Consider the following 26241-nt stretch of genomic DNA (forward strand, 5'->3'; position numbering starts at 1 on the left):
CCCCACCCAAACCCGGGGTGTGCCTTTTGAAAACTACAGGAGTCTCATAGTCCAGGCTGGCCTCAGTCTCAGCACGCAGTCCGGGGTGGCCTTGAACACCCGACCCTCCAGCTTTCATCTTCCATTTCCCAAGGGCTGGAATTACAGGTGTGCACCACTACACCCAGTTGATGCAATGCTAGGGATGTAACCCAGGGCTTGTGTTATGAAAGCACTCTATGGACTGAGAGCTACAGCCCCAGCGGGCCTCTACATTTCTGCGTCTCGTTTTACTGGGTAGGTACATGATTCTGTGATTAACGGCCGTCTCATGTACAAGATGTAAACTCTGTGAGGACACCAGGGACCCTATTTTCTTCCCTCTTGAGTACAATGCCTAGCGGTTACGCGCGCGCGCACACACATAAAATTTCCAGGAATGGATGAATGGATGCGCCTGCGTTTATGTCCCCTCCTCCCTAGCACCGCCTTCTGTACCCATCACCTGGTACATAGTAGGTGCTTAATAAGCCCTTGTCGAAAGATGAATGAAAAAGTGAACTAAATGTCAGCGCGTCCCTCCCTTGGCCTTTGCCTTCTGCTGGCCTGTCTCTTTATACAGAACATGTGTATATATAGTTGTAGATGTAACTCTATATTCATGTGTTATGAGCCCCTCTCCAGGAGTTGGGCTGGGCTGGGCTGGGAGTCCCTCCCTTCCCTCCCCCCGCCCCGCCCCCACATGCACACAGCAAAACATTTAAAAAGAAAACATCTCAAAACTGCAAAAAACACCACGGCCCTCCCTCCCTCCCTTGAAATGCCCCCCACACAAAAATAAAACACAGCGCTCCCACGCCAGAGCCCCTTCTCCCGTCCCATACCCCTCCCCAAGGGTCCCTGCTTCGGAGCGTGACCGGGCTTCCCACGCCCGGGGGTAGAGGGTGCGGAGGGGCGCGGGGAGGGGCGAGAAGGCCCAGCGGTGTCCAGCGCGCTCGCGGGGATAGGGCTGGGGGGCACCCCGATCCGGCGGCCTCGTTGCACGCGCGCCCGCGCACGCGCCCCGGACGCGCCCCCCCGGCTCCCCGCGAGGGCGCGCGCCCCTACACAGGCGTGGTTTTCCTGTTGAGCGTGTTGGTGTTGGACGCGGCGGCCTCTTTGGACAGGGTCCCAGGCGCGGGCGCTGCAGGAGCGGGCGGCGCGGGCGCGGGCGCAGCGGGAGGTCCGGTGACCGTGACCGTGACGCCAGACGCCGCCTCCTTGGGGAAGGCGTTGTGCAGCGTGAGGAAACCGGCTGCGCCCCCGCGGTCCCGCTCGGCGCCCGCCCCGCCGCCCCCCGTGCCTCCGGCCGCCCCGCCGTAGGCGCCCACGCCGCCGCCGCCGCCTGCCCCGGCGCCCGCCAGCCCCGCGGCCACGCTGCCCTTGGACGGGTCGCGGCTGAGCGTGTACATGGAGATGTCCGTGGAGGCGAAGCCCGGGCCGCCGGGGCCGCCGGGAGACGCGTCCCGCGACGGCGACGCCTCGCTGGAGCCTCGGGAGCTGGAGCGGGAGCGGCGGCGGTAGCGGAAGCGGTAACTGGGCAGACGGAGGATGGCCGAGGGGCCGCTCCCGCCACTGCCGCCCGCGCCGCCGCCGGCCTTGAGCAGGTCCGAGCGAGATTGGCAGTGCGCCTCGCGGCTGCGCTCGATGTAGATGTTGACGGCCAGCACGCCGATCACCTCGGCCAGGATGAAGGACAGCCCGCCGAAGTAGAAGGACCAGCCGTACGAGTAGTGGTTTTTCTTCTCCTCGTCCCTCTTGGGGCCCGGCTCGCCCGCGTTGGCCGATATGTACACGATCACCCCGATGATGTTGCTCAGGCCTGGATGGAGACGGTCATGTGGGAGCCTCGAGGCCGCTGTCGCCAGGGCCTACGGTCCCCTGGCTGTCTTAAGACCCCTGGAATCTAAACCGTGTCCTCCCCTGGGCCAGGCTCCATCCCAGGAGCCTAAGCCCAGAGACCCATTAGGCTAAAAACTATTCTAGGAGTCTAAGCCGGGTTCCCAATTGGTTAAACTACACCTCAGGAGTCTTAAGTCCTGCCCACCTGGTCTGAGCCCCACTCCATTGGCCTAAACCCCACTCAGGAGTCTAAACCCGCCCTTGTTCCCACTGGGTTAAATTCTACTCCAGCAGTCTTAGCCCTGCTAGCTAAACTCCACCCAAGAACTTAAGCTCCACCCATACTGGACTAAATCCCACCCAAAGAGCCTAAGCCTCACTGCCACTGGTCAGAACTTCACCCCCAAGAAGTTTAAGTACCATTCCAGTGGGCTAACTCCACCTCAAGAATCTAAGCCCGCCTCCAGTAGTCAAAACTCCACCAGAGGAGTTCAAGCTCTGTTCCCATTGGCCTAAGCCGTCTTCAGGAATCTGAGTCCCACCGTCATTGGTCTAAACCCCTACTTCAGAAATCTAATCAAGCCCAGCTCCACAGGTCTTACCTACATGGGTCTAAATTGCACCCCTATGTGGCCAAGGCCTTGCCAACAAGAAGACTCAGACCTTACTTCGGAGAGTCCTGACAATGGCTGAGAATAAACCATTTCTGTCCTAATGATCTTGATTCCTCCGACATCTTAGGTTAATCACCCCCACGGAGTCCAGGTTCTGCCCCTTCTTATCTAGCCTCATGGCTCTAAACTCCGCCCTAGCACATCTAAGCCCAACACTGACTGGTCTCAAATCCACCTTTGGTGATGTAGTCCCAGGCTTGGTTTGCAGGTCCTGTCCAAAGTGTAAACCCGTGTTTTCCGAAGCTTCCTCCCTCTGCTCCTTTTTGCTGCTAAGGATGTAATCCCACTTTAAATCTCTAGGCTCCGCCCACTGCTGACCTAACCCTCCCTGCACTATAGAGCGCTGGCCTAGGTAATGAGTCTAGTCCGCCTTGGCAGCCTCACGTTTGCTCTTATTAGAATAAATCTCCCTTCTGCTCCCGGCCCAACCTCCAGTTTCTAATCCCCAGGCCCTCCGCCACACACCTCTCCCGACCTAACCAGCTCCTCCCTGGGCAGGTCTAGACCACCCCTCTCCACAACACATACTCTGCCTATTAAATATGTTAAACTTCCTTCTAGGATTGTAAGCCCTGCCCTTATTAATCCAGTCTCCACCGTGGTGTGTGTGTGTGGGGGGAGCTAAATCCTGTTACCCATTGGTCTAAACCATCCTGGGGATCTAAAGCAAGCCCCATTCCCACTGGCCTAAACTACATCCCTGTGTAGAAGAAGGGGGCTTTTTCTGCATTCTACCCCACTCTCCAGCCCTAATATTACCCTTAACAAGTGGGTCTGAGCTCTGCTCCTTAGGATTCATTATGCTGGTGTCTGCTACCCTAGGCCAGTTTTATTTGGGGTGGGGGATGTCTTTATTTTGATATTTTTTCACAAAGCCTAGGCAGTCCTCAAACTCTTCATGTAGCCAAGGATGACCTTGAACTTCTGATCCTCCTGGATTACAGGCAGGCATTACACATGGGGCTGTATGTGGCTGGGGATGGGATCCAGGGCTTTGTGCACACTATCGACCCAGTCACATGCACAACCCAAGGTCCTAGCTCTTGCGGTAACCAACCCACATTCTGGCCTTGGTCTAGCTTCTTTCTTGCATAACCTCTCTCCTTTTGAATTTCCAGAAAATGGCCTTCCTCCTCAAATAGGCAAAGCCTAGCCTTTCCCACCTTCAGTTTCATTTTTCCTAGGCCTAGAGCAGTAGTTCTCCATCTTCCTAATGCTGCAACCCTTTAATATAGTTTCTCATGCTGTGGTGACCCACCACCCCACCCCACCCACCACCCACCCCCTGCCATGCGGCGCCATAAAATTATTTTTACTGCTACTTTATAACTGTAATTTTGCTACTGTTATGAATCATAATGCAGGATATCTGATATATGACCCCTAAGAAAGCATCATTCAACCTCTCAAAGGGGTCTCTACTCACAGAGAGGCCTAAAGGTTTTTCTTAGGACCAGCCCCTTTTTAGTATCCACCCAGGTCAATGTCTTCTTCTTCAGTCCCTGTCTTCCTAAGGCCACCTCCCTATCGTTAGACTCCAAGTGTCTCAGGTCCCCGCCTACATCCCAGACGGCTCCCTTAGTTCTCTAGGACAGCTAGGGAAACTCCCCTCCTTGCCTCCCACTTTACCCACAGACACTAGTCTGTGCAAACTAAACCTAAACCTACCTTACCCAGCTGGAGGTGGTGCAGCAAGGGAGAAGCCTAGGAAAGCTCCGGTCCCCAGGGGGCGCTTGGGGCAGGCTGGCTCTTCAGTCGCATGCGCCCATGCACACGCAGACACCCACGCGCGTCCGTGGGTAGCCCGCCGCCCCTTCCCTCTGCCTCTCACCTGCTGCCACAAACAGGATCCCCGCGCCCAGGATGATGTTCCTTTTGGATTTGTAGACTCGGGAGGCAGCCACGCACACGCCCCCGAGCAGCAGCAGGATGGCGCTCAGGATCGGAAAGATGCTGGAGGCCCGGACCACTCCTGAGGGAACGGAAGAATAGAGGAGGAAGGAGAGGAGAGAGCGAGGGCGGTCAGGCGGGCCACTGCGCCCCGGGCCCACCGCGCCTCCTGCCTGCTTTCCCTCTTTGCTTAGTTAAATTTAGTTCACTAATTTTGCCTCTCTGGTTCTTTTCTTTTTTGTCTCATTTTCCCTCCTGTTTTTAAAGTTTCTTTCTTTGCGCCCCCCCCCCCCGCCATCTCCTCTCCCTTCTCTCTGCACCTATATCACGTTTCTCTTTCCCACTCTTTTTCTGTCTTCATCCCTCTCTTGCCTGTATCTCCATATTTCATCCCTCTCTCCCTCGCTGTGTGTACATCCTTCTCTATCTCCGCCCCCCCTTTTTTTTCTCCCTTTCCACTCGTTCTTTCCCACTCGTTCCTAAAACCTTGGACAACCAGATTCTGTTATTTCTGAGCTTGGTTAAAGCAGCCAATCATAATTAAGGCTTTGCTACGTTCTCGGGATAACAGCCCAATCGCAGCATGGGCTTCCCCAGCGGAGTAGTCAGTCCCGGCCACAGATTGCCGGACCAGAGCAGCAGCCAATCTACAACCCTTTACTATATAAAGTTGCCCGGCCATAGACATCGAACCGACCAATCATCACCCAGGATCCCCCGCTGGGCCTGCCCCTCTGGTCCTGAGCATCTGGACCTGGATTGGCTGGGAAACTAATACAGGAGTGAGGTCCAAGCTCCGCCCAGTCCCCCTCCTCCGCCCCTCTCCTTCCAAGTACTCGCACCATCCTTCCTCATCCCACCTGGATCCTCGGACACCCCACCCCACCCCCACGTACGGAGCAGGTACTCCGCGCTGTCGTGGTCGTAGTCCGTGTCCTCCGGGAAGTGGTTGATCTTCACGCAGACACCTCTTTTCAACCCTGGAGAAGGGGTGGGGACGGTGGGATCTTCAGAGGGTGGTACGGGCAACCCCAATATTTCTGAGAAGACCCTCCCCTACTCAGACGCACACCCCCAGACCCCAATTCCTATCCCCGCTCTCTCTGGGCTGATTAAGAGGTGGAAATCTTACTCCCCAACTGGTGTCAGGGCAAACTTTGCACCTCTCAGATCTGTTTCCCACCTGTATTAAGAATATTTTTTTAATGACCAGAAAGGAGGGCGGGGTAGGAAGAGGAAAAGGCAGGTGTGGTGGCACACGCCTGTAATCTCAGCACAACGCGGAAGTAGGAGCAGGAGGATGGGAGGATCGTGGTCACTCGACTACACGGAGAGTTCTGAGGCCAGCCTGGGATACTTAAGATCCTGCAGGGAGGGAAGGGGTGGAGAGAGAAGAGGAGATAGGAGGAAAGGGGAGGGAGAACGGAACTACCCTCAGAGGCTGACATCCTTCCAAGTATTCAATACTAGAGATTTTGCTCTCAATTCATGTGGCTTCCCATTTCCCCTTCAAGGAAGTCGTCGCCGCCATGTCGAGGCACCCTTGTACCTAATCTTGTTGAAAAGGCTGAAAATGCGTGGAAAAACCAGGGACTCCTAAAACACTGCAGTTCCTGAGAACCGTCCATCCGTGTTGCAGCCTCACCACTTCCTCTCTCCGACCCTCACCCTCCCACCCAGCTAGAACTTATCTATTTCATCCTTTGGAACAGGTTTTGTTTTACTGCCTGCGGTATATAGCCTGAGAAAACAAATGGCATAAATACATTCATTCTCAACTCCAACCTCCCTCCAACCTGCTGGGCTTTGCAGATGTAATAGTTGTTCTGCAGAAACAGTTCAGGGATACACACACACACACACACACACACACACACACACACACACACACACACACAAGATGGACCTTCCAGAGCTAACAGTTCCCTGGGCTGTCCCTTGTAGTGCATGCATCAGGTAGACTTTTTGATATTCTTTATCCTCTGCAAGCTGAGAGTTCCTAAAAGGTGGGGTGGGGAGATAACTAAGATATGACTTCTTGTATCCCTAACATTGCATGGCACAGAGCCTGGCTCCCAGGATGCCTCAAAGAAGGGATGGATGATGGGTGGATGGATGGATGGATGGATGGATGATGGAATGGATAATGAATGACTATAAAGACAGCAGAAAGAGGTTGGAACAAGTCAGGCATAGGAATGCAGGGGAAGAACTAGGAATAAAGCAGGGAAATGGAAAGAATGAGTCTGAGGCAGTGAGTAATGCTGTGAAGGCCCAAATGTGTAAGTGCTTCCTGTGTTGATGAAGACACTTGATGCACAGTGAAAGAGAGCTTTAGGGGCTGGAGAGGTGGCTCAGTGGGTAAAGCACTTGCTGAGCAAGCGTGAGTACCTGAATTCAAATCTCCAGTGCCACTTAAAAAACCAGACATGGGTGCTGGCGGTGGTGGCGCACGCCTTAAATCCCAGCACTCGGGAAGCAGAGGCAGGCAGATCTCTGTGAGTTCGAAGTCAGCCTGGGCTAAAGAGTGAGTTCAAGGAAAGTTGCCAAAGCTACACAGAGAAACCCTGTCTCAAGAAAGAAAGAAAGAAAGAAAGAAAGAGAGAGAGAGAGAGAGAGAGAGAGAGAGAGAGAGAGAGAGAGAGAAAGAAAGAAAGAAAGAAAGAAAGAAAGAAAGAAAGAAAGAAAGAAAGAAAGAAAGAAAGAAAGAAAGAAAGAAAGAAAACAGACATGGTCACATGCGTCTGTTACTCCAGTGCTGGGGGGAAGGGGTCAGACACAGGGGGATCACCAGGACTTGCTGCCTGCCAATCTAGCTTCAGGTTCGGTGAGAGATCCTGTATGGAGGAGGTAAGGCAGAGAGTGGATACAGCAGAACATCTGATGTCCTCTTCTGGCTTCTGTGTGCATGCGTGTGCATGTACACACACACACACACACACACACACACACACACACACACACACACATGCATACACCACACACACAAAAAGAAATAATGGAGCTTGCAAGGTGGCTTAGTGAGCAACCTAAGTTAGATCCCTGAGACTCATATCGCAAATAGAGAGGACATGTCTGTGCCTCCCCCATTACCTAATTAAATTAATTATAATTAAAAATAAGAAGATAAGGTTGGCATCATGTTCAGACCAAATGGTTGGTGCTAAGAATCCCATTTGGGGAGCAGAGAACCCAGGCTGAGTTCCCAAAACTTGAATCCCACCTAACAGTTATCCCTAACTCTAGTCCCAGGAGATCCAATGCCCTCTTCTGATTTCTGTGAGCACCAGGCATGTACACAGTGCACATGCATACACAGAAAATAAAAATAAGTATTTTTTTTAAATCCTACAGTTTTCTGTTGGACTGTACCATCCTTGTTCTGACACCTTGTTAACCTATGTACTAACTGTTTCTGTGCCTTCACATATAAAGATCCAAAGAATAAGATCTAATTCATTGTGTTGATGTGAAAAGAGGATCCAGATAAAGAGATTTAACACACTTGGCCTGGGACATAAGTGAATGTTCTGTTGACCTATTGTAACCTGTGCTGGTCAGTTTTGTGTCAATTTGGCACAAGCTGAAGTCATTTGGGAAGAGGGAACCTTAGTTGAGAAAGTGCTCCCACCAGATTTGCCTGTGGGAAATCCTGTGGTACATTTTCCTGACTAATGGTTGGTGTGGGATAGCCCAGTTCACTGTTGGTGGTGCCACCCCAGGGCTGGTTGTCCTGGGTGCTATAAGAAAACAGGCTAGCCGAATGGTGGTGGCACACGCCTTTAATCCCAGCACTCAGGAGGCAGAGGCAGGTGGATCTCTGTGAGTTCAAGGCCAGCCTGGTCTACAGAGTGAGTTCCAGGACTTTCAGGGCTAAACATAGTGATCCTGTCTCAAAAAAAAACAATAAACAAAACAAAAAAGAGGGGAAAAAAACAAGACAAGTTATGAGGAGCAAGCCAGTAAGTACCCCTCTTCCATGGTGTCTGTTTCAGTTCCTGCCTCCAGGTTCCTGCCTTGAGTTCCTGCCCTGACTTTCCCTTCATGGTGGACTGTAAGCTGTAGGATAAAATAAAACTTTTCCTCCCCGAGTTGCTTTTGGTCATGGTGTCTTATCACAGCAATAGAAACCCTGGACAGTATCCATTGCCCAGATGTGGAAGATAAGACACAGAAAGGCTCAGCAAATCAGCACTGATGGCTGAAGGAAGCAGAACCCACACCAAAGTGTTCGGACACTCACCACTGGAGTGCCAGCATCTGGCCTGTCCATCAATGCATTTCCATCTTCTCAAACACTGTCTTATCCATAGTAAATGCTTAATAAATACTTGCAATGAGGACTGGGTATGTAGCCCCAAACGATAGAGTGCTTGCCCAAGATGCACAAGGCCAGAGGTTCTACCCCAGCACAGCATAAACTGGGTATTGTGGTGTACACACGCCTGTAATCCTCGCACCAGGAAAGAGAGAGGCAGGAAATTCAGAAGTTCAAAGTTGTCCTTGGTTACATAGCAAGGTAGAGATTGGCCTGTGTTACAAGACAGGAAAAAGGTGGGGGGTGGGAGGAATGAATTTGTAATGAAAGACTGAGTGAAAGGGCCAAGATGAAAATAAAAAGGTGTTTGGGGGCCAGCAAGTAGGCTTGGTGGATAAAGGAGCTTGCCACCAAGACTGGTGATCTGAGTTCCATCCCCAAGTCTCCCGTGGTGGAAGGAGAAAAACAACTCCCAACGTTATCCTCTAAAATTCAGATGTTCACTATGGTGCACATTCTCAAAGGTGAGCACACAGGCATGCACACACACAATTGATAGATAGATAGATAGATAGATAGATAGATAGATAGATAGATATGTAATTCAAAAATTCTTTAAAAGATGTCAGAGACCAGAGAGATGGCTCAACAGTTAGAGCATGTCAGATTTTTGCATCCAACATCCACATCTAGTAGCTCACAACCACCTGTAACTCCAGTTGCAGGGGAATCTGACGCCCTCTTCTGGCCTCGGTGAGCACTGCACTCACATGCACATACACAAGACACACCTAAATTTAAAAAAACATATCCAAAACTGGGCGGTGCTGGCCCATCCCTTTAATCCCAGCACTTGGGAAACAGAGGCAAGCAGATCTCTGTGAATTCAAGGCCAGCCTGGTCTACAGAGAGAGTCCCAGGACAGCCAAGATGGTTACACAGAGAAACCCTGTCTTGTAAAACACACACACACAAACACAAAAAAAAAAAAAAAAAAAAAAAACATATACTCATTGTCACTAATCGTTAGGGAAACAGACAACTGTAATGAGGTACTGTCTTCTGGTTTTGGTTTGGTTTGGTTTGATGGAGAAAGGTCTCGCTGTGTAGCAGGGCTGGTCTCAAACTCGTCATCTCCTCTCCTCAGCCTCCTGAGTGCTGGGATGGTAAGTGTGCAGTGCCACGCTCAGCCCAAGAGACCATCTTGTCATCTGGGATGGCAGAGGGCAGAACATCAGATAACGAGTGCTGGCAAAATGTGGAGAAACTGGAAAACCGTGCGCACCATTGGCAGGAATAAAGTGTAGTGCAGCCACTGTGGGACACAGCATGGTGAAGAGGGTCCTCAAAGAGAGAGGACTCGGGGGTTAAGAGCACGTGCTGCTCTTACAAGTGACCTGAATTCAGTTCCCAACACCAACATGGCAGTTCACAACCGTCCCTAACTCCAATTCCAGTGGATCCCATGCCCTCTTCCCATGCCCTCTTCTGACGGCTGAGGGCACACATAATGCTACATGACCCAGCAACTCCACCTCTGGATTTCAACCTGAAAGAACTGAACACAGCAATGTAAAGGGGAATTAATGCACTCATGTTCTTAGCACAATTCATGTAATCTCAGCACCTAGGAGGTGGATGCAGGAAGATCAGGGATTCAGGGTCATCCTAGACTACATTTTGAGTCAAGGCCAGTCTGGACTACATAGTATCTTCTTAAAAAGTGAGAACAACCCAAATTCTCTTCTAAGATGAATGCACAAGACAAAGCAAATACGATGTATACAATGGAGTATTACTCAGCCCTTAAAAAGGAATTGTACTGATGATGAAGCTCAGTGCCTAGAGTATTGGTCTAGCACACCAGAGGACCTGGTTTTGATTCCCCAGAACCTCCTAAAGCAGGATGATGATGACACACAAGCCTGTCATCCTGGGAGGAGCACCATGAGTTCAAGGTCATCTCAGCCAGCTCCTGACTCATCTGCGCTACCCAAGACTGTTTTCAGATCCACTCCAAGCTGGGCATGGTGGTGCACACCTTCCTAGTACTCAGGGAGGTAGAAGTGGGAGGATCTGTACAAATGTGAGGCCATCCTCATCTACATAGTGAGTTCCAGGATAGCAAATTTCATTCTAAAAACAAAATCGTGACATGAATTAAACCATCACTGTGTATCGTTGGTATTTGCTAATTTAAAAAATAAAAGTTTTTAAATGGAATTATGAAACTCACTATAATATAGCTGAACTTCGAGGCCATGATGCTATGTGAAATAAGTCAGCAACACAGACAAAAACTGTATGATTTGGCTGTTGAGATGGCTCAACCTGTAAGCCACCAAGCCTTAGGATCTGAGTTCAATCCCTGGGACCCACAAGGTAAAAGGAGGAAAAAATGACTCCAGAAAGTTGTCCTCCTGCTTCGTGCCCATGCATTGGTACAGGCATACTCACCCACCCACATATACATAAACACTAAGAATAAATTTAAAGCCAGGCAGTGGTGGCACACACCTTTAACCCCAGTATTCAGGAGGCAGAGGCAGGTGGATCTCTGAGTTCGAGGCCAGCCTGGTCTACAGAATGAGTTCCAGGAAAGCCAAGACCATACAGAGAAACCTTTTCTCAAAAAAAAAAAAAAAAAAAAAAAAAAAAAAAAAAAAAAAATCATAAAAAAAGAAAAAGAGGAATAAATTTAAAGTGTAATAAAAATTTACTTGTGACACCTGGGGAAATCAAACTCACAAATACAGGAAGTAGAATAGTGGTGACCAAGGGGAGGGGGAGTGGAGAAAGGTTTGATGGATGTTTTTGCAAGGTTCTGAGGTGTTGTGGAGATCAGTTATAGAACAACGTGAATGCACTCAGCATTACTGAACTGTGTGCTTAACAGTGAGTACGATTGCACTAGGGATGTAACTCAGTGGGTAGAGCGCCAGTCTGGCGTACCAAAGGACTGGGGCTCGACTCCCCAGGAATCAGGAAGATGGGGCATTCAAGGTCATCCACAGCCTCAACCTGCTCCGGGCCCACCAGGCTGTGTGAGACCCTGTCTTGACGCAAGGCAAAGCAAAACATCACCGTAACGGAAAACGAGACCACTGCTCTCTCTGAACAGAGAGGATGCGCGATGTAAACCTGCCAGCCTGATTTGATGCCCAGAACCTGTATAAAAAGCCAGATGCAATGGCACACATTTGTAATCCCCACACTATGGTGAGATAGGAGATGGAAACAGGGAAACCGCCCACAAGTTCACTGGCCAGTTAGCCTAGACTATGCACTGTGGCAGAAACAAGAAAGACGCAGCATCAGTGAGGTAGGGAAGAACCAATTCCTGAAGCTTGCTCTCTGCCCTCCACACATGCATCACACATGCCTCCAGTATGGAAGCAAGCAAGAACACACACACACACACACACACACACACACACACACACACACACACACACAAGTAAGTAAACTTTTTTGAGATGGGGCCTCAACTGTGTAGCCCTGGTTTTCCTGGAACCCAATGTGTAGACAAGGCTGGTCTTGAACCCACAGAGATCTGCCTGCTTTTGCCTCCTGAGTGCTGGGATTAAAGGCACATACCACTACATCCTTAAATAAATATTTTTGAATTAGTAAGATGATAAATTTATAACATGTATACTTTGCCACTATTTAGAAAGAAGAAAAAAATGTCTTCTGAATGTAAATTCTCTCTTCCTCCCCCCCACTGTATGTGTGTGTGTGTGTGTGTGTGAAGGTCAGAGGTCAACTTTGGGTGTCTTCCTCAATCACTCGTCACCTCATTCTTTAAGACAGGGTCTCTCCCTGCACCTGGAACTCATCAATTCAGCTAGCTAACAAACCCTAGACCCTCCTATCTCTGCCTCCCCAGTGCTGGGATTATAGTCCTATGTCCATGGGTGCCAGGGATCTGAACCCAGGTCCCAGCGCATGTGTGGCAAGCACTTAAACAATTGAGCCATCTCGCCAGCCCCTAAATAATAAATCCTCTCCATCAGCACACCCACGGTGGTGTGATGGGTTAAGATGATGGTCTCAGGTTTCCACCTCAGAATGGCAAGGGTCATGTATGTCTGGTCACCAAAACACACTAAAAACGCTGGACACATAGTTCAGTTGGCAGGCTGCTCAGCTGACTTGGACAAAGCCCTGGGTTCCATCACCAGCACTGTATAAACCAAGCATGTTAACACACACCAGCACTCAGGAAGCACAGAAGAACCATCAAGAGCTCAACCCATCCTCTGCTACACACCAAGTTCCAGGCCAGCCTGGGATACTGCGGTGGTACTAATGATCGACTGGGCACCTAGGAGGCGAGCCTCTGGGCAAAGCTGCGAGAGGGTGTCTAGGTTAGGGTTAGCCTCCAAGAATATCTGTGAGGAATTTCTGAATTAAATTGATGTAGGAAGACCTATCTAATTGTCGGGGGACCACTAACTTCCTGAGCAAGGGATCCTGAACTATATAAAGTGGAGAAGGTAGGACAGCGAGATGGCTTGGCAGGTAAAGGTACCTTCTGTCAAGCCTGATGACCTGGTTTCGATACCAGGAATCCACGTGGTGGATGGAGAGAACTGATTCTGACCACAGGTCATCCTCTGACCTCCACACATGCTCCATGGTGTAAATTCCCCTCCACCCAAATGTAAATAAATAAACAGACAGACAGACATATGTAATTGGAAAGATGGCGCTGAACACTAGCATGCATGTGTTAATCCATTGCTTTCCGCTCTGACTTTGGCTGTGATGGGATTAGCGGCCTTCCTGCTTTAATGATGATGATGATGATGATGATGGACTGTAGCCAGGAATTGAGACAAACGAATAAACTTTGCACCCCTTAAGTTGATTTTGTTGAGTATTTTGTCACAGCAAATGGGAAACAAAACCAATATACACATGAGGTTCCGCCTCAAAACAGGGGGTGGTGGGATGGGTTGTGAACAAGGCGGCTTGGTGTAAAGGCACTTACCACCAAACCTATCGATATGAATTTGATACCCGGGTCTCACACGGTAGGAGAGAACTGGCTCCTACAAGTCGTCCTGACCCTCACACTCATGCAGGCACACACAAAGGCAAACAAGAGAAAAACTAAAGAATCTAACACACTGTCAGTAACAATGCCCTCTCGGCTAACCACGTACCTGTCACTGCTGAGCATTTGACAAGGGGTTGTTAACTTACTCAATACTCTGCACGGCCCTCTAAAGTATAGACAGGCTCACCGCTTTATAAACGAGGAAACAGAGGCACAGGGTGCTGAAGGAGCTGCCCACCCCACACAGATGCAGCATCCTGGGGAGAAGGTTCAATCAGCCAGGTTTTGGAGGTCACAGAGCTCGGGCTCTGAGCCAACTTCTCTGGACTCCCATCCCAGACCTGCCGAGTCCCAGCAAAGCAGCTCTTAGGAAACAGAATGCCCCTGAGCCTCAGTCTCCTCACTGAGAAATCAAGATGATACTGTGGCTTTATAGGGTTCTGGTGAGGTTCCAGAGAAGTGAAACACAGATCATGGGATGGTTACAGCATGTACCAATTTGTAGGACCTGAGCCCGGCAGGCAAGGAACTAGCACTTTTTAAAGATTTTTATTTATTTATTTGTTGGTTGGTTGGTTGGTTGGTTTTGGTAGGTGTTGGTTTTTGTTGTTGTTTGTTTGTTTGTTTGTTTGTTTGTTTGTTTTGGACAGGGTCTTTCTACAAAGCCCTGACTGTCTTCAAACTCACTGTGTAGACCAGGCTGTCTTCGAACTCACAGAGATCCACCTGCCTCTGTCTCTGTTTCTCAAGGTCTGGGATTAAAGGCGTTTGCCACCACACCCGGCCCAGATGTATTTTATTTTTAATTGGGGATTGGTAGGTATGTGCACATGAGTACCCCTGAAGGCCAGAATGTGCCCCTGAAGGCCAGAAGAGGGTTTTGGATCTCTCTTACACTGGAGTTACAGTCAGTCATGAGCCACCTGACAGGGATTCTGAGAACTGAACTCTGGTCTCCTGGAAGAGTAGCAAGTGCTCTTAACTGCTGAGCCATCTTTCGAACCCTGGGCTAGATAGGAGCTTTTTATGCACAGGGATGTCCCTGAGTCTCTACATCTCCTTCTTTGTGCCCAGGACCTGCCTAACACACAAGGATGTAATGGTTAAGGGGCAGCACATGGCCGTGGACAGGACACGTGAAAACAGTCCAGCACACTGCGTCCTTCACATCCCTCACACTGTGGGTGCCCCAGCCTGAGTCACTTTCCTTTCTCAGGCCTCCAGCTTGCTGTTCTGACAAACAGGAGCCATAATAATACCTTCCCTGTGGCACAATTGCAAAGACTCAATGAGATAATAAGGCAGGCAAAGTGCTGAACGCAGGGATTTGCAGAGTCAGCAGCAATAAATAGGGCCGTGGGTCCAGACTGTTGAATCCCCAGAGAGGATCTGGGAGTGTAGCTGGGAGTTCTCAGAAAGGGGCTGGAACACAGCTGTCCAGTGTGGGTACCACCACCCCAATGCAGCAATAGACGTGGGTTATGAGGGGGAAATCCACTGGACTTCATAAAAAGAGGATGTGAGAGGAGCAAGGAGAGGGAGGGGCAATGTTTCACATGGATTACATGGGATATTTTGGTCACACTTGCTTAAATATTAAGTTCACCTGTTTCGGGATTTTACTGCTGGGAATCGAGCCCAAGTGAAATACCAGGGAGCCCCACTAGCGGATTCTAGGCAAGCACCCTACCACAAAGCCCCACTCTGAGCCTCTCACTGGTAGATTCTAGGCAAGCGCTTTACCATTGAACCACACCACCAGGCCCCTCACTAGTGAATTCTAGGCAAGGGCTCTACCACTGAGCCACCCCACCCCACTCAGCCACCAACCCCTGACTGGTGGGTTCTATGCAGGCGATTTACTACTGGGCTTTGCCCTGAAGCCCTCACAGGGGTGGGAAGGTCTAGGCAGTTGCTCTCCACTGAGGCACACCCAGCACTACCTGTTCCTTTTTGTTGGTTCTAAGGCATCTATTAGAAAAAAATTAATTCTATATACCTATTATATTATGGTTCTGTTGGGCAGTGCTGACTGCTTAGGGAGGAAGGATTCTGGATTTAATCCCTTGAAATAAGAAGAAAACAGTAATAAGTAAACCATAGTACCTGGGTATGCAGCACCCGATAGCCTACTAAGCACTTCACTCATACCAAAGCAGACTCTCCCTAATCTTGTGAATAAGATATTATTATGGAGGGGCTGGAGAGATGGGTCAGTGGTCAAGAGCACTGGCTGCTCTTCCAGAGGTCCTGAGTTCAATTCCCAGCAACCACGCAGTGGCTCTCAACTATCTATAATAGGATCTGACTCCCTCTTCTGGCATGCAGGGATACATGCAGAGCACTCAAACATAAAATATAAATAATAAAAAAGATTTTTTAAAAGACATAACTATGATCTTCCTTTTGCAATAACGGAAATGAAACTGCGAAAGTTGAAATATACAAACGGCCCAAGGTCACACTGCTCTCAGTGGCAGACGAAAAGCAAGCCCCCTCTGTCTTATTTTAGAGTTTGTGCCTCAAGACAAAAATTCTATAACATTTCAGATACCACAAAGGAAGATGAGACTGAGTCCCAGAATTCCCAGTCCCGCTCAAGGTCCACCTTCTACACACTTGAATACCCAGTGGGCTGGAAACTGGTAATTTTGTTGCTTTGTTCTGGACCTAAATTTCAATCCAGCTGCTACAATGTGTTAACTGTGTGACTCTGGGCGAGACGCGGTGCTTCTCTGAGCCAATGCTTTCTCTAGGGGGTAACGACAGTAGCTCTTTAGCGGGGTTATTTGAGTGACACATGAATGGCAGGTACAGTAACAGTCAAGTCAGCCTTCACAAGCTAGCTCCATGACACACTAACCTCCTTTGGCTGACAGCATACCCACTTCCCCAGTTTAAACTCAACATCTGATCCTTTCTCATCTCTCCTGCCATGCATTTCTGCAGCTCCCTCATACTTTAACCCTTTGTGAGAGCTGGTTTTATTTGTCAGCTGGATACAACCTAGAGTCACCTGAGAGTCACAACGAGGGGTTGTTTGGTTAGATAAGGTTGGTGCTTGGGCATGTCTGTGGAGAATCGTCTTGATTGATTTAACTGAGGTGGCAAGATGTGCCCACTGTGGGTGGTTCCATTCCCTGGGCTTGAGGTCCTGGGTTGTATGAGAGAAAACTGAGCACTGCTATGCAAGCAAGCAGCATGCATGCATTCATTTCTCTCAGCTCTTTACTGTGGATGTAATGGGAAGAGCTATTAGATTTCCCCACAACAATCCACTGTATCCTAGTCCAAGTGTGGGAGAGCCGACCTTGAGGGTATGAAAAGCAGAACTGGCCCTGCCCCTTGCTCATCCCTGCAAGGGGTGAACCAGCCTGGTGTAATGCTGAAGAGCTCCCCCCGGTGGTAAGGAGCGGGTGGAGCTGGCAGGCTGACCAACCCTGCAACCACTCAGGCCCGGAACCAGGGTTATGAGTTGGCCCACCCCAACACCCAGCCCATCGATGATCTGTGGGAGCAAGTAAAGGGACTGGTCCTATAGATCCAAAGCTGCAGGATCTCCACAACACAGGACAACAACAGGATACACAAGAGGAGTCCCAGGGAGAGCCCAGGGTTGATGTGTAGCAGAAACCAGAGGCCTCCAAACAGACCAATCAGTCTTTGCAATGAACACTTGCATGTAAAGATAGGTGGACTAAAGGGTTTACTGTGTGACTCACTGCGTCACACTCCAGCTTCCATAACGAGATTTTTCCCTTTTTCTTTTCTTCCCTCCCCCCTCCCTTAAATTTTATTTTATTGTTGGGGGGAGGTTGCAAGGGCAAAGGGTGGATACAAAGGGATGGGGAAAGGAATGGAATGGAGATGCATGATGTGAAAGACACAAAGAATAAATAAAAAGAAAGTTTTTAAAAAAAGATGAAAAGGTCTCTTTTTCCTTTAAGTTATTTTTTGACAGAGTATTTTATCATAACAACAGAAATGAAATTAGAACACCTTTTGACTGTCTTTTTCCCCCCCTTTTGAGACAAGGTCTTGCTACGTAGTGTAGGCCCATCTGGAGCATGGATCCTCCCTTGGAGATCCTGCCCCCAAGTGCTAGGATCGTAGGAGGGGACCATCCGGCCTGGCTTCAAATGGTTTCTGTCTGATTTTTCTTGGGCAGTTTGAATGTCATTCTAAGGAACGCTACTTCCATTGAGACGGCCCCTCGCTAGAGGCTAGGCTGGCCAGCAAGTCCCAGCGATGCTCCTGTCTCCACCTTCCCAATGCTGGCATGACAAGCATTTGCCACCCTGTCTGGCTTTGTTATCTGGGTTCTGGGAATGGAACTCAGGTCCTTGTGTTTGCGAAGCAAGCGCTTTATGAACTCGGTCGTTTGCTGTATTTCTTCTTCTTCTCTTAGGTGACTCTGGTCCACTCATGCACTGATGGTCAACCCATTGGCATCTCCAGCCAGGCTGCTTCCCTGACCCCAGCCTCCCAGACCACATTTCTAACAGGCTGAAACAAGAGGAGGGAAGGACCACAAACAGACCAAACCTAACTGAGAAATGGCTTCTTCAGTTTGTAAAGGATGGAGAAAAGAAGAGTGGTTTCCTGGCATCTGAAAGCAGCATGAAATTCTGCCAGACTTTTGACACAGACCTTTTATTATATCTACTTGGGAGACTGAGGCGCGAGGATTGCAAGTTCAAGGCCAGCCTGGGAAACTTAGTCTCAAAATAAAAAGAAAGCTGAGGATATAGCTGAGGGATAAAGCACCTTCCTAGTGTGCATGAGGCCCTGGGTTCAATCTACTGGGTGAAAAGCTAGGTATGGTGATTCATACCTGTGGTCTCAGTACTTAGGCTGCTGAGGCAGGAGGACCACTGTGATTGAAGGCTAGCCTAAACTGCATTGCATAGTCCTGTCTCAAAAACAAAAAATGGTAAGCTAGGTGTGGGGACTCATGGTGGAATCCCAGCACTTAGGAGACAGAGACAAGAGGATCTTGTCTGGGCCAATGAAATGGCTCAACGGGTCAAGGTGCTTGCTGTCAGATCTGATGACCGGAGTTCTACCCTGGAACTCACATGGTAGGAAGAGAAGAGGAAATTAGCTGTCACGAGTTAGATGCTGACTTCAACCTATGTGGCCATGGTATGCATGTATCACACACACACACACACACACACACAACACACACACACACACTAAAATAATTAATTAATTAATTAAAAATAAAATTAAAAGAGACTGCATAGATTTCATATTTAAAAAACAAAGTCCAGCCTTGGCTACAAAGCAAGTTAGAAGCCAGCCCAGGCTATATGAGAACCTACCTCAAAAAGCCCAACCAAAACACACAGAAAGAAGAGACGGAGATGGAGGAGCGGGGAGAAGGAAGGAAGGAAAGAAGAAGGGGGCGAAAAGAGGAATAGCAAAGCCGAGGGCGTGAGACTCAAACGCCGGTGACCGTGAATGACGCTCAGCTGGACGGCAGCCACACTCAGGTGTAGCACGGGTGTTTTCACTAGCAGGGGCAACACCGACCATGTGCTCCACAAAAATCCTGAAACAATTACCGTTCTGCATGCCGTAAGTCCTTCACAAATGCCGCCTCTCCCATCACAGGTATTGTTTCCTGGCAAACATTCTAAATCTGAAAATGCTCACAATTGAGCCGGTGATATCCCTCCTTAATTATGAGAGAAATAAGAGAAAACATAGGAATTTGAACAAAATGCCCGCTCTTCCATCTCATGAGCAGATCTCCCTCATTGCCAAGGGCTCTGGTCAAAGCTTCATCATCACATGGGATTTCTCACCTGAGGTGTTGTATTTTTTTTTTTTTTTTAGTTCCCCAGGGGAATGTAGATAATGTATGGAGACAATTTACAATTTTGGTTGTCACAACTGTTGCGGGGTGGGCGGGACTAGACAGAGAATAGAGAAGCAGATCAACATCCTACGGTGCACAGCTCAGCCCCCGCCACACAGAATTCTCAGTTCCAAAATGTCACCAGGGCTGAGGTTCAGAAACCCCACCTCCAAGACACCCCTCATCATGTCTCTCTCTCTCTCAGATCCCACAGTTGCTCCGTCAGCAATGCCTTCCAATGGGGAACTTTGGAATATACTGTGAATTCAAACCACAGCTCCCACATTCTCCCTTTCCAGCCTTCCCTTAGCCATTTCTCAACGCAGCAGCAAGAGCCATCCTGTTAGAACTTAAGCCAACTCCCATGGCTTCCCTACTCCAGAGCAGTCAATGGCTCCCACCACCAAGCAAAAGCTGGATCTTCTGTGGGGTACACATGAATCTGTGGCATCAAGAGCCTGTTGTCTCCTGACCGTACATTCCCCTCTCTCCTTCCCTTGTGTCCCAGCCATGCTGGCCTCCCATTGGCAGCCAAACGCAGATTCATGATCACCTCAGGGCCTTTGCAGCTACTGTTTCCACAGCCCATACACCCATGTGTCTCCAACCTCACTTCTTTCAGGCCACCAACCAATGTCAACTGCTATGTGAAATGCCTCCCAGCCTTCTTGATTAACTCACATGTATAGCCCTGATATCTCCCTCTCTCCATTTCTGCTTTTTCTCTATTTATTTCCATTCATCTTTCTCTCTCCCTGCAGAGCAGAAGATATTTAGAGTCAGAGATTTGTATGTGTCTTGGCCCCTTATTGCTCTTGAGTCAACAAGGAGAACCTGGGGACCATGGAGATGGCTCAGTGGGCAGAGATGCTCGCTTCCAAGCCTGACAACCTAAATTCAGTTCCATGAACTTATGTGGTGGAGGGAGAGAAATGACTCCCACAAATTCTCCTCTGATATCTACCTGCACACTGTGATACACATTCAGCCCATTCTGACACATACACACAAAATTAAAAGGTACAGAGCCTGCTACACAGTTTAAAGCCAATAAAAAACTGATGGACAGATGGATAAATACATGGATAAACGAGTGAGAGAATGAATGGATGGATGGAATGGATGGATGGATGGATGGATGGATGGATGGATGCATGGATGCATGGATGGATGATGGATGGCACACATTGTCATGGAGGGTTCCTGTGCAAACTCCCATAGTTGGCTCTGTACTTCATGCCTGGTCAGACCAAAAGAGTGGACACGGGTGACATGTCCCCCTGGTAGGGGTGGGGAGTAACAGAGAAGAGGAAAGACATGGAATGACAGTGAGCAGAGGTGACTATGACAGCTGACTGACTTTGTAACCAGATCTGAAAAAGTGTCTGCTACTCATATCGGGCCAGCAGGGGTCAGTTCTGATCACCGGCCCTGGGGATCAGATCTTCTGTGATAGCTCGCTGGAAGCCAGAAGGCAGACCTTTAGGGAGCAGTCTCGCTGCTTTGAAATGTTGGTGACTGACTTTAGTTTCGCAGTGTGGAACATTCCACAGACTCATCTTCAAAGCCCACCCATTCTTCACTTGAGGTGAGTGATTCCACAGGAGAGAGGCGTCAGGGGCAACAGGGGAAAAAAGTGTAAAAACTTCGCTATTGGCGGTAAAGCAGGAGCTTCCAGGTTGCTGGTCTACTCCTCGATGCCACAGATGAGAGCGCAGAGGCTCGGAAAGGTGGAAGGATAGGGGTCACATGGTAAGGCACCCAGAGTCCTGCTTCCCAGCCCAACACCTCTACACGAATGAAAGACACACCCGAAATGTGCGTGAAAGAATTACTGGCATGGAGGGCGGGCTAGAGAAGGAGCTGAAGAGAAAGAGAGCGTGTGTCCTGGACAAGAGGGGCCGGGCAAGGAGTTATGTTTGAGCCTGAAAGTAGCACAGAGAAAACACTTGGAGGGAGAGTGGAGAGCAGCAAGGAGCCTGCTGAGGAAGGCATGGGCCATGAGGATGAGGTAGAACTGTCCAAAAGAGAACTAGAAAGACCGGAATGTGAGCTTGGGAGAAGTCCTGTGGGGGAGAGGAGCTAAGGGCTGCAGATGAGGAGAGGAAGACCTCCAAGAAGGAGGAGAGTGAGGAAGAGGGGACCAGGGGCGGTCAGAAGGCATAGCTCTGTTTCAGTTCTGGGAACCCACAGAGCCAACAGGAGAGCCAAGACACGGAGAAAGGGCAAGAATGGCCAGGGCTGGTGAGACAGCTCGTGGGTGAAGGTGCTTGCTGCCGGGTGGGACAACCTGAGTCCCCTCCCTGGGACCCACACAAAGGAAGGAGATTATTAACTCCTTCACGTTGCCTTTTGACTTCCATATTCACACTGGAACTTGTACACACTAGATAAACATAGGTGACAAACAGGCAGACAGACAGACAGACAGACAGACAGACAGATAGATAGATAGATAGATAGATAGATAGATAGATAGATAGGATAAGAAATATTTAAGGGAGCTGAAGAAGTGACTTAGCAGTGGAGAGTACTCCCTGCTCTTCCAAGAGACCAGAGTCCAGTTCCCAGCACCCATATCACGCAGCTTACAACTTTTTAATAACTTCTAGCTCCAGGGGATCAGAGGCCCTGTTCAGGCCCACATGGGTACTTGAACACATGCACTCAAGCAAAACACGGACACACACAAATACATATATGGTAATTCCACCTGGCTCACAAACATCTGTAACTCTAGTTCCAGAGCATCCGACACCCTCTTCTGACCTCAAAGGTCACCGAGCATGCACGTGGCACATAGTTGAAACTGCAGGCACAGCATCCACACACATCATCAAGTAACATATAAAATAAAAATAAAAAAGAGAAGGCCAGAAGAGGGTCGGGAGGGAGGACCGAGGAATGCGTGGAATCATAGCACCTCCAGCAGGGAAGCACACACCCCCAGAGACCTTGGGATGGAGACTCAGAACACACTAGCCGTCAATTTGCTGGAGGCACAGGCTTCAGCAAGGTGGCCAGCCAGGGCCTTCCTGCACCCTACCTTCCAAGCAGCATATCCGCCAGAGACCTGAGTGTGTGAGGCCCCCAGGGTCCTTCTTCTCCGAGGAGCCGCTGCCCCCACGGTGGGGCGGTCCGTCATCACCCGCGGTGAGGTTGGTGGTGTTGCAGATGAGCGCTCGTGTGTAGAGCCAGTAGTCAGTGCTGATGGCGATGGTCATGAGTCCAAAGGCTGCGAAGGCGCCCACGGTGGTCAGCAGTACCTGAACGCCCTTTTCGCACCACAAACCCCTCTCTTCATTCCAGCGTTTCAGTGACTCCAGTTTGACCACGGGCAGCCGGGGGGCCGTGGGCCACCACCGGGGCAGCGGAGGTGGGGCCGTGCCTGCGGCTGGGGGGGTCACAACACAGGCAGAAGCGGGGGCCTCGAGGGGCCAGAGGGGCCAGGGGGCAGCGAGCAGGCGGCTGCGGATGCGGAGGTCAGAGTGAAGCCATGGTCTCCAGCTGGTGGGGGCAAGAGAGAGGGAGTTAATTCTGTGAGACGGCCTCTTTTCTCCCAAAACGGCTTTCCTGCTAGATTCTACTGAAAGATTGTCCCTCATCAATCCATATACTCAGAGGTCAGGACCCAGCACCCTCCATTCCTCTGTTGTGATCACCATTGTCCTCTTGGGAAGCCAACTCTGGATTCAAACACCACTGTTATCTCCTCCTAAGAAGGCCCCTGCCTCTGCTCACTCCTTAGTTTCCCTGGCCCCGTTACCAGCCTTCTCACATACAGTAACACACACACACACACACACACACACACACACACACACACACACACACACACTATAGGACCACTGCTTAGGAAAAGCCTGTAGGTCTCCAATTTTGCCTCTGGTATCTCTCCAATTCAGGAGCCACAGTATCAGCTGGGGATGTAGCTGGTAGGAGCTGGCCTAACATGAATAAAGCCCTGGGTTTGATCCCAACCAGAATATAAATGGGACATGGTGGTGTATGTCTAGAATCCCAGGACTCAAGAGGTAAAGCTAGGAAGATCAATTCAAGGACATCCTTGGCTACATAGCAAGTTGAAGACCAGCCTAGACTACTGGACACCCCCATCTAAAGAAAAACAAACAAAAATTGCCCACTAATTCCACGTTTTGGTTTTTTTTATATCCTCCTTGACAGAATACCTCCCTCCCCAAAAGTTTCTGGTTTTGCACCTGGCATATCTCCTATAATTTCCTCTACTTAGGAAAAATAAATCCCCCAATCTCTCCAAAAAACAAACAAAAAACCTTCCCAAGTGAGCCTCACTATTCACAGGAGTCCTAAGACTTCCCCCATTTCCTCTAGCTAGGCCCCTGTGTCTCAGGATTGGCCTTACCACCTTGGACACATCTTTAAAGTGCGAGAGGATGAAATAAAAATTCTGATGCAGGACTCCTACCCGAGAAATCCCAATTTAATGGGGCTGAGCAGCAGTCAATCACCTGGGGTGTTTAAAAAGCTCCCTGGGGAGTTTCCAAATCCCCTAGGTTTTGGAAGACATATGGATGTCCTGTCTCTGTCATGTAGGCTCTCACAGTCCCTCCTGCACCCTCGTGCCTCATTCACCCACCGCCCTTCCAACCCCAGCGCCCTGCTATGTTTCTGACTCAAAGAAAACTCCGCACTCAGTCTTGCTTAAAAGTATTTGGAGCCTGGCCTCTGTTCTCCCTACAACTCACACAAACTCATCCTTCCGTTGCTTTCTCCCCTCCATTAAGAAAAATTTGCTCTGTGAGCTTCACAAGGTTTCCTACTACAGCCATGGCTTCCTCCAGACCCCGATTTCCTCCCATTCAGAAATGTTCTAATATCTAACCTGTCCAAAAATATGATCACCCTCCCCTGTTCTGCCCAGCATGCCTTGGCTCTTGCCCTCGGCACAGACAACTCACCACAGCCTCAGTAGTCTACACTGCAAGGGATCCCCTCAATTCTAGATCTTCTCGGGTGATTCTGAACCCACACTCTCTTCGACATATTAGAAGTTGTCATCCCCAACTTTCTTTTTAACATCATAGAGAATCCCCTTCTCTTTTGCCCACCTCCTCCACACACCACAGCTTCCAGCTTCTATTTCACGAAGGAAAATCCCCTCCGCAGGCCCAGCCGGCAGACTTCTCTGGAATATCCCCAGTCCTTTCCCATAACAGTTTCACCTGTGTAGGAACTTAGTCCCAATCATCTCCCAAACACACACACACACACACACACACACACACACACACACACCACAAAAAAAGAAAGAAAGCTACAGAACTACAACTCCGTTATGGATAACTCGTTCCCTGTCCATTCATTTCTATCTTCTATAAGATCCCGACCATCCGTGCCTCTTCCTGGCTGCCTCTTCCTGGCTGTGTTTCCCTCACCTGTTTCAACCTCTTCCTCTGACTTCTTTCCCAAATCCCCCCCACACACACCCCGTAAGAAGGAGTCCGGAAGCTCTGAGGATGAGAGGCATCAACTAGAAACCCCGGGTCCCAGTACAGGGTGACCTTGGCCTCCCAGTTTCCTCTCTGGCTCCACCGCCCCCACCAGCTGGCCCTGGACCGGGTCTGCTCCCAGGAGGGGCTGTAGAGAAAGGTTGTCTATGGGGGGTGTCTCCATGGCAACAGGGCCTAGTGCCCCACACGTGTGCTCCTGCCTACACACACACACACACACACACACACACACACACACACACACACACACAGCCCCTTCCTGGGCCCATTCCCAGCTTTCCCATTTTCAAGGCTGGCCCCTGACCGGGACTGAGTTTCCTTCCCTCCTTCTGCCTCTAGACATGACTGTACCCCTCACCACTACCACAGCAACCACCTCCACTGTTTTAACAAATTGCTGCTTCCACGGACATGAGCTCTGACCCCAACATGTACCTTCTTCCCAAGCCTCGTGGGCCCTACAACCTGGGATAGGAGGAAAAGGGACCAGGAGGGACTTTCTCCATCATAAAGATTTTAAGAGCTTTTCATTTTTGTCAATTTGAGAGACAATCTGTTTGGCTTTGGGGACTCTTCATTGAGTCCATCTGCAAAGGAGAAAGGAATAGAGGACCCCCCAATTCTAAATCTTCTGGATAGAAGAGGGTCACAGTCCTTCGTTTGAGAGACTGGATTTTTTTTTTTCCTCAGAATCAGGGGGATTCACGGAACCTTAAATCTACACCCACCCACCTCCGATTAATAAAAAGATCTCTCACCTCAGTTAATGATAGGTCAACTCTCCGATGCACTGGGGAGGGACGTCCAGCCCCTGCTGCCAGCACCCCTCCCCCCAGAAACACCTCTGGGCTTCCCAATTCTCGCTGCTCCCCCCTCCCCCAGCAGCAAGGGACCCAGGCGTCCGACCTGGTTGAGAGGGGATGGAGATGAGGAGGCGTATGAAGAATGGGGGTGTAGAGTGAGGGGGAGGGGAGCTGGGGGCTAGCTCGGAGCTTGGGCCGTCAGGATGAGAGGGTCGGGCTTTAAAAAAAAAAAAAAGGTGAGGAGACAATTTGGTTCTCGTGTCGCTGGGTAAAGTGCGGAGCTGGAAGAGAGAAGGAGGGAGGAGGGAGGGAGGGGGAGGGGAGCTGCTGAGG

The 26241-nt window shown here is 49.8% G+C and overlaps 1 protein-coding gene across 1 annotated transcript; it reads right to left on the reverse strand.

Moving 5' to 3' along the window:
• Positions 1-419: 419 nt before the first annotated feature.
• Positions 420-25781, reverse strand: Cacng8 (calcium voltage-gated channel auxiliary subunit gamma 8). Its single transcript, XM_028862128.2, has 5 exons — positions 25082-25781; positions 22660-23120; positions 5321-5404; positions 4366-4506; positions 420-1840 (listed from the first exon to the last, which is right to left on the reverse strand). Exons 1-5 carry the CDS (start codon positions 25120-25122, stop codon positions 1083-1085), a joined length of 1485 nt encoding a protein of 494 aa, XP_028717961.1. The 5' UTR covers positions 25123-25781; the 3' UTR covers positions 420-1082.
• Between the last annotated feature and the right edge of the window lie 460 nt (positions 25782-26241).

This window comes from Peromyscus leucopus, chromosome 1 (assembly GCF_004664715.2).
Source record: "Peromyscus leucopus breed LL Stock chromosome 1, UCI_PerLeu_2.1, whole genome shotgun sequence".
NCBI classification, from domain to species: Eukaryota; Metazoa; Chordata; class Mammalia; order Rodentia; family Cricetidae; genus Peromyscus; species Peromyscus leucopus.

Coding starts and splice junctions, on each gene's coding strand:
- Cacng8 (XM_028862128.2), bottom strand. CDS start 25,122: ATGCCTCTCATCCTCAGAGCTTCCGGACTCCTTCTTACGGG. Junction 5,405..22,659: donor GCGGATATGCTGCTTGGAAG/GTAGGGTGCAGG, acceptor CCCCTTCTCCAG/GGTTGAAAAGAGGTGTCTGC. Junction 4,507..5,320: donor CAGCGCGGAGTACCTGCTCC/GTACGTGGGGGT, acceptor CCGTTCCCTCAG/GAGTGGTCCGGGCCTCCAGC.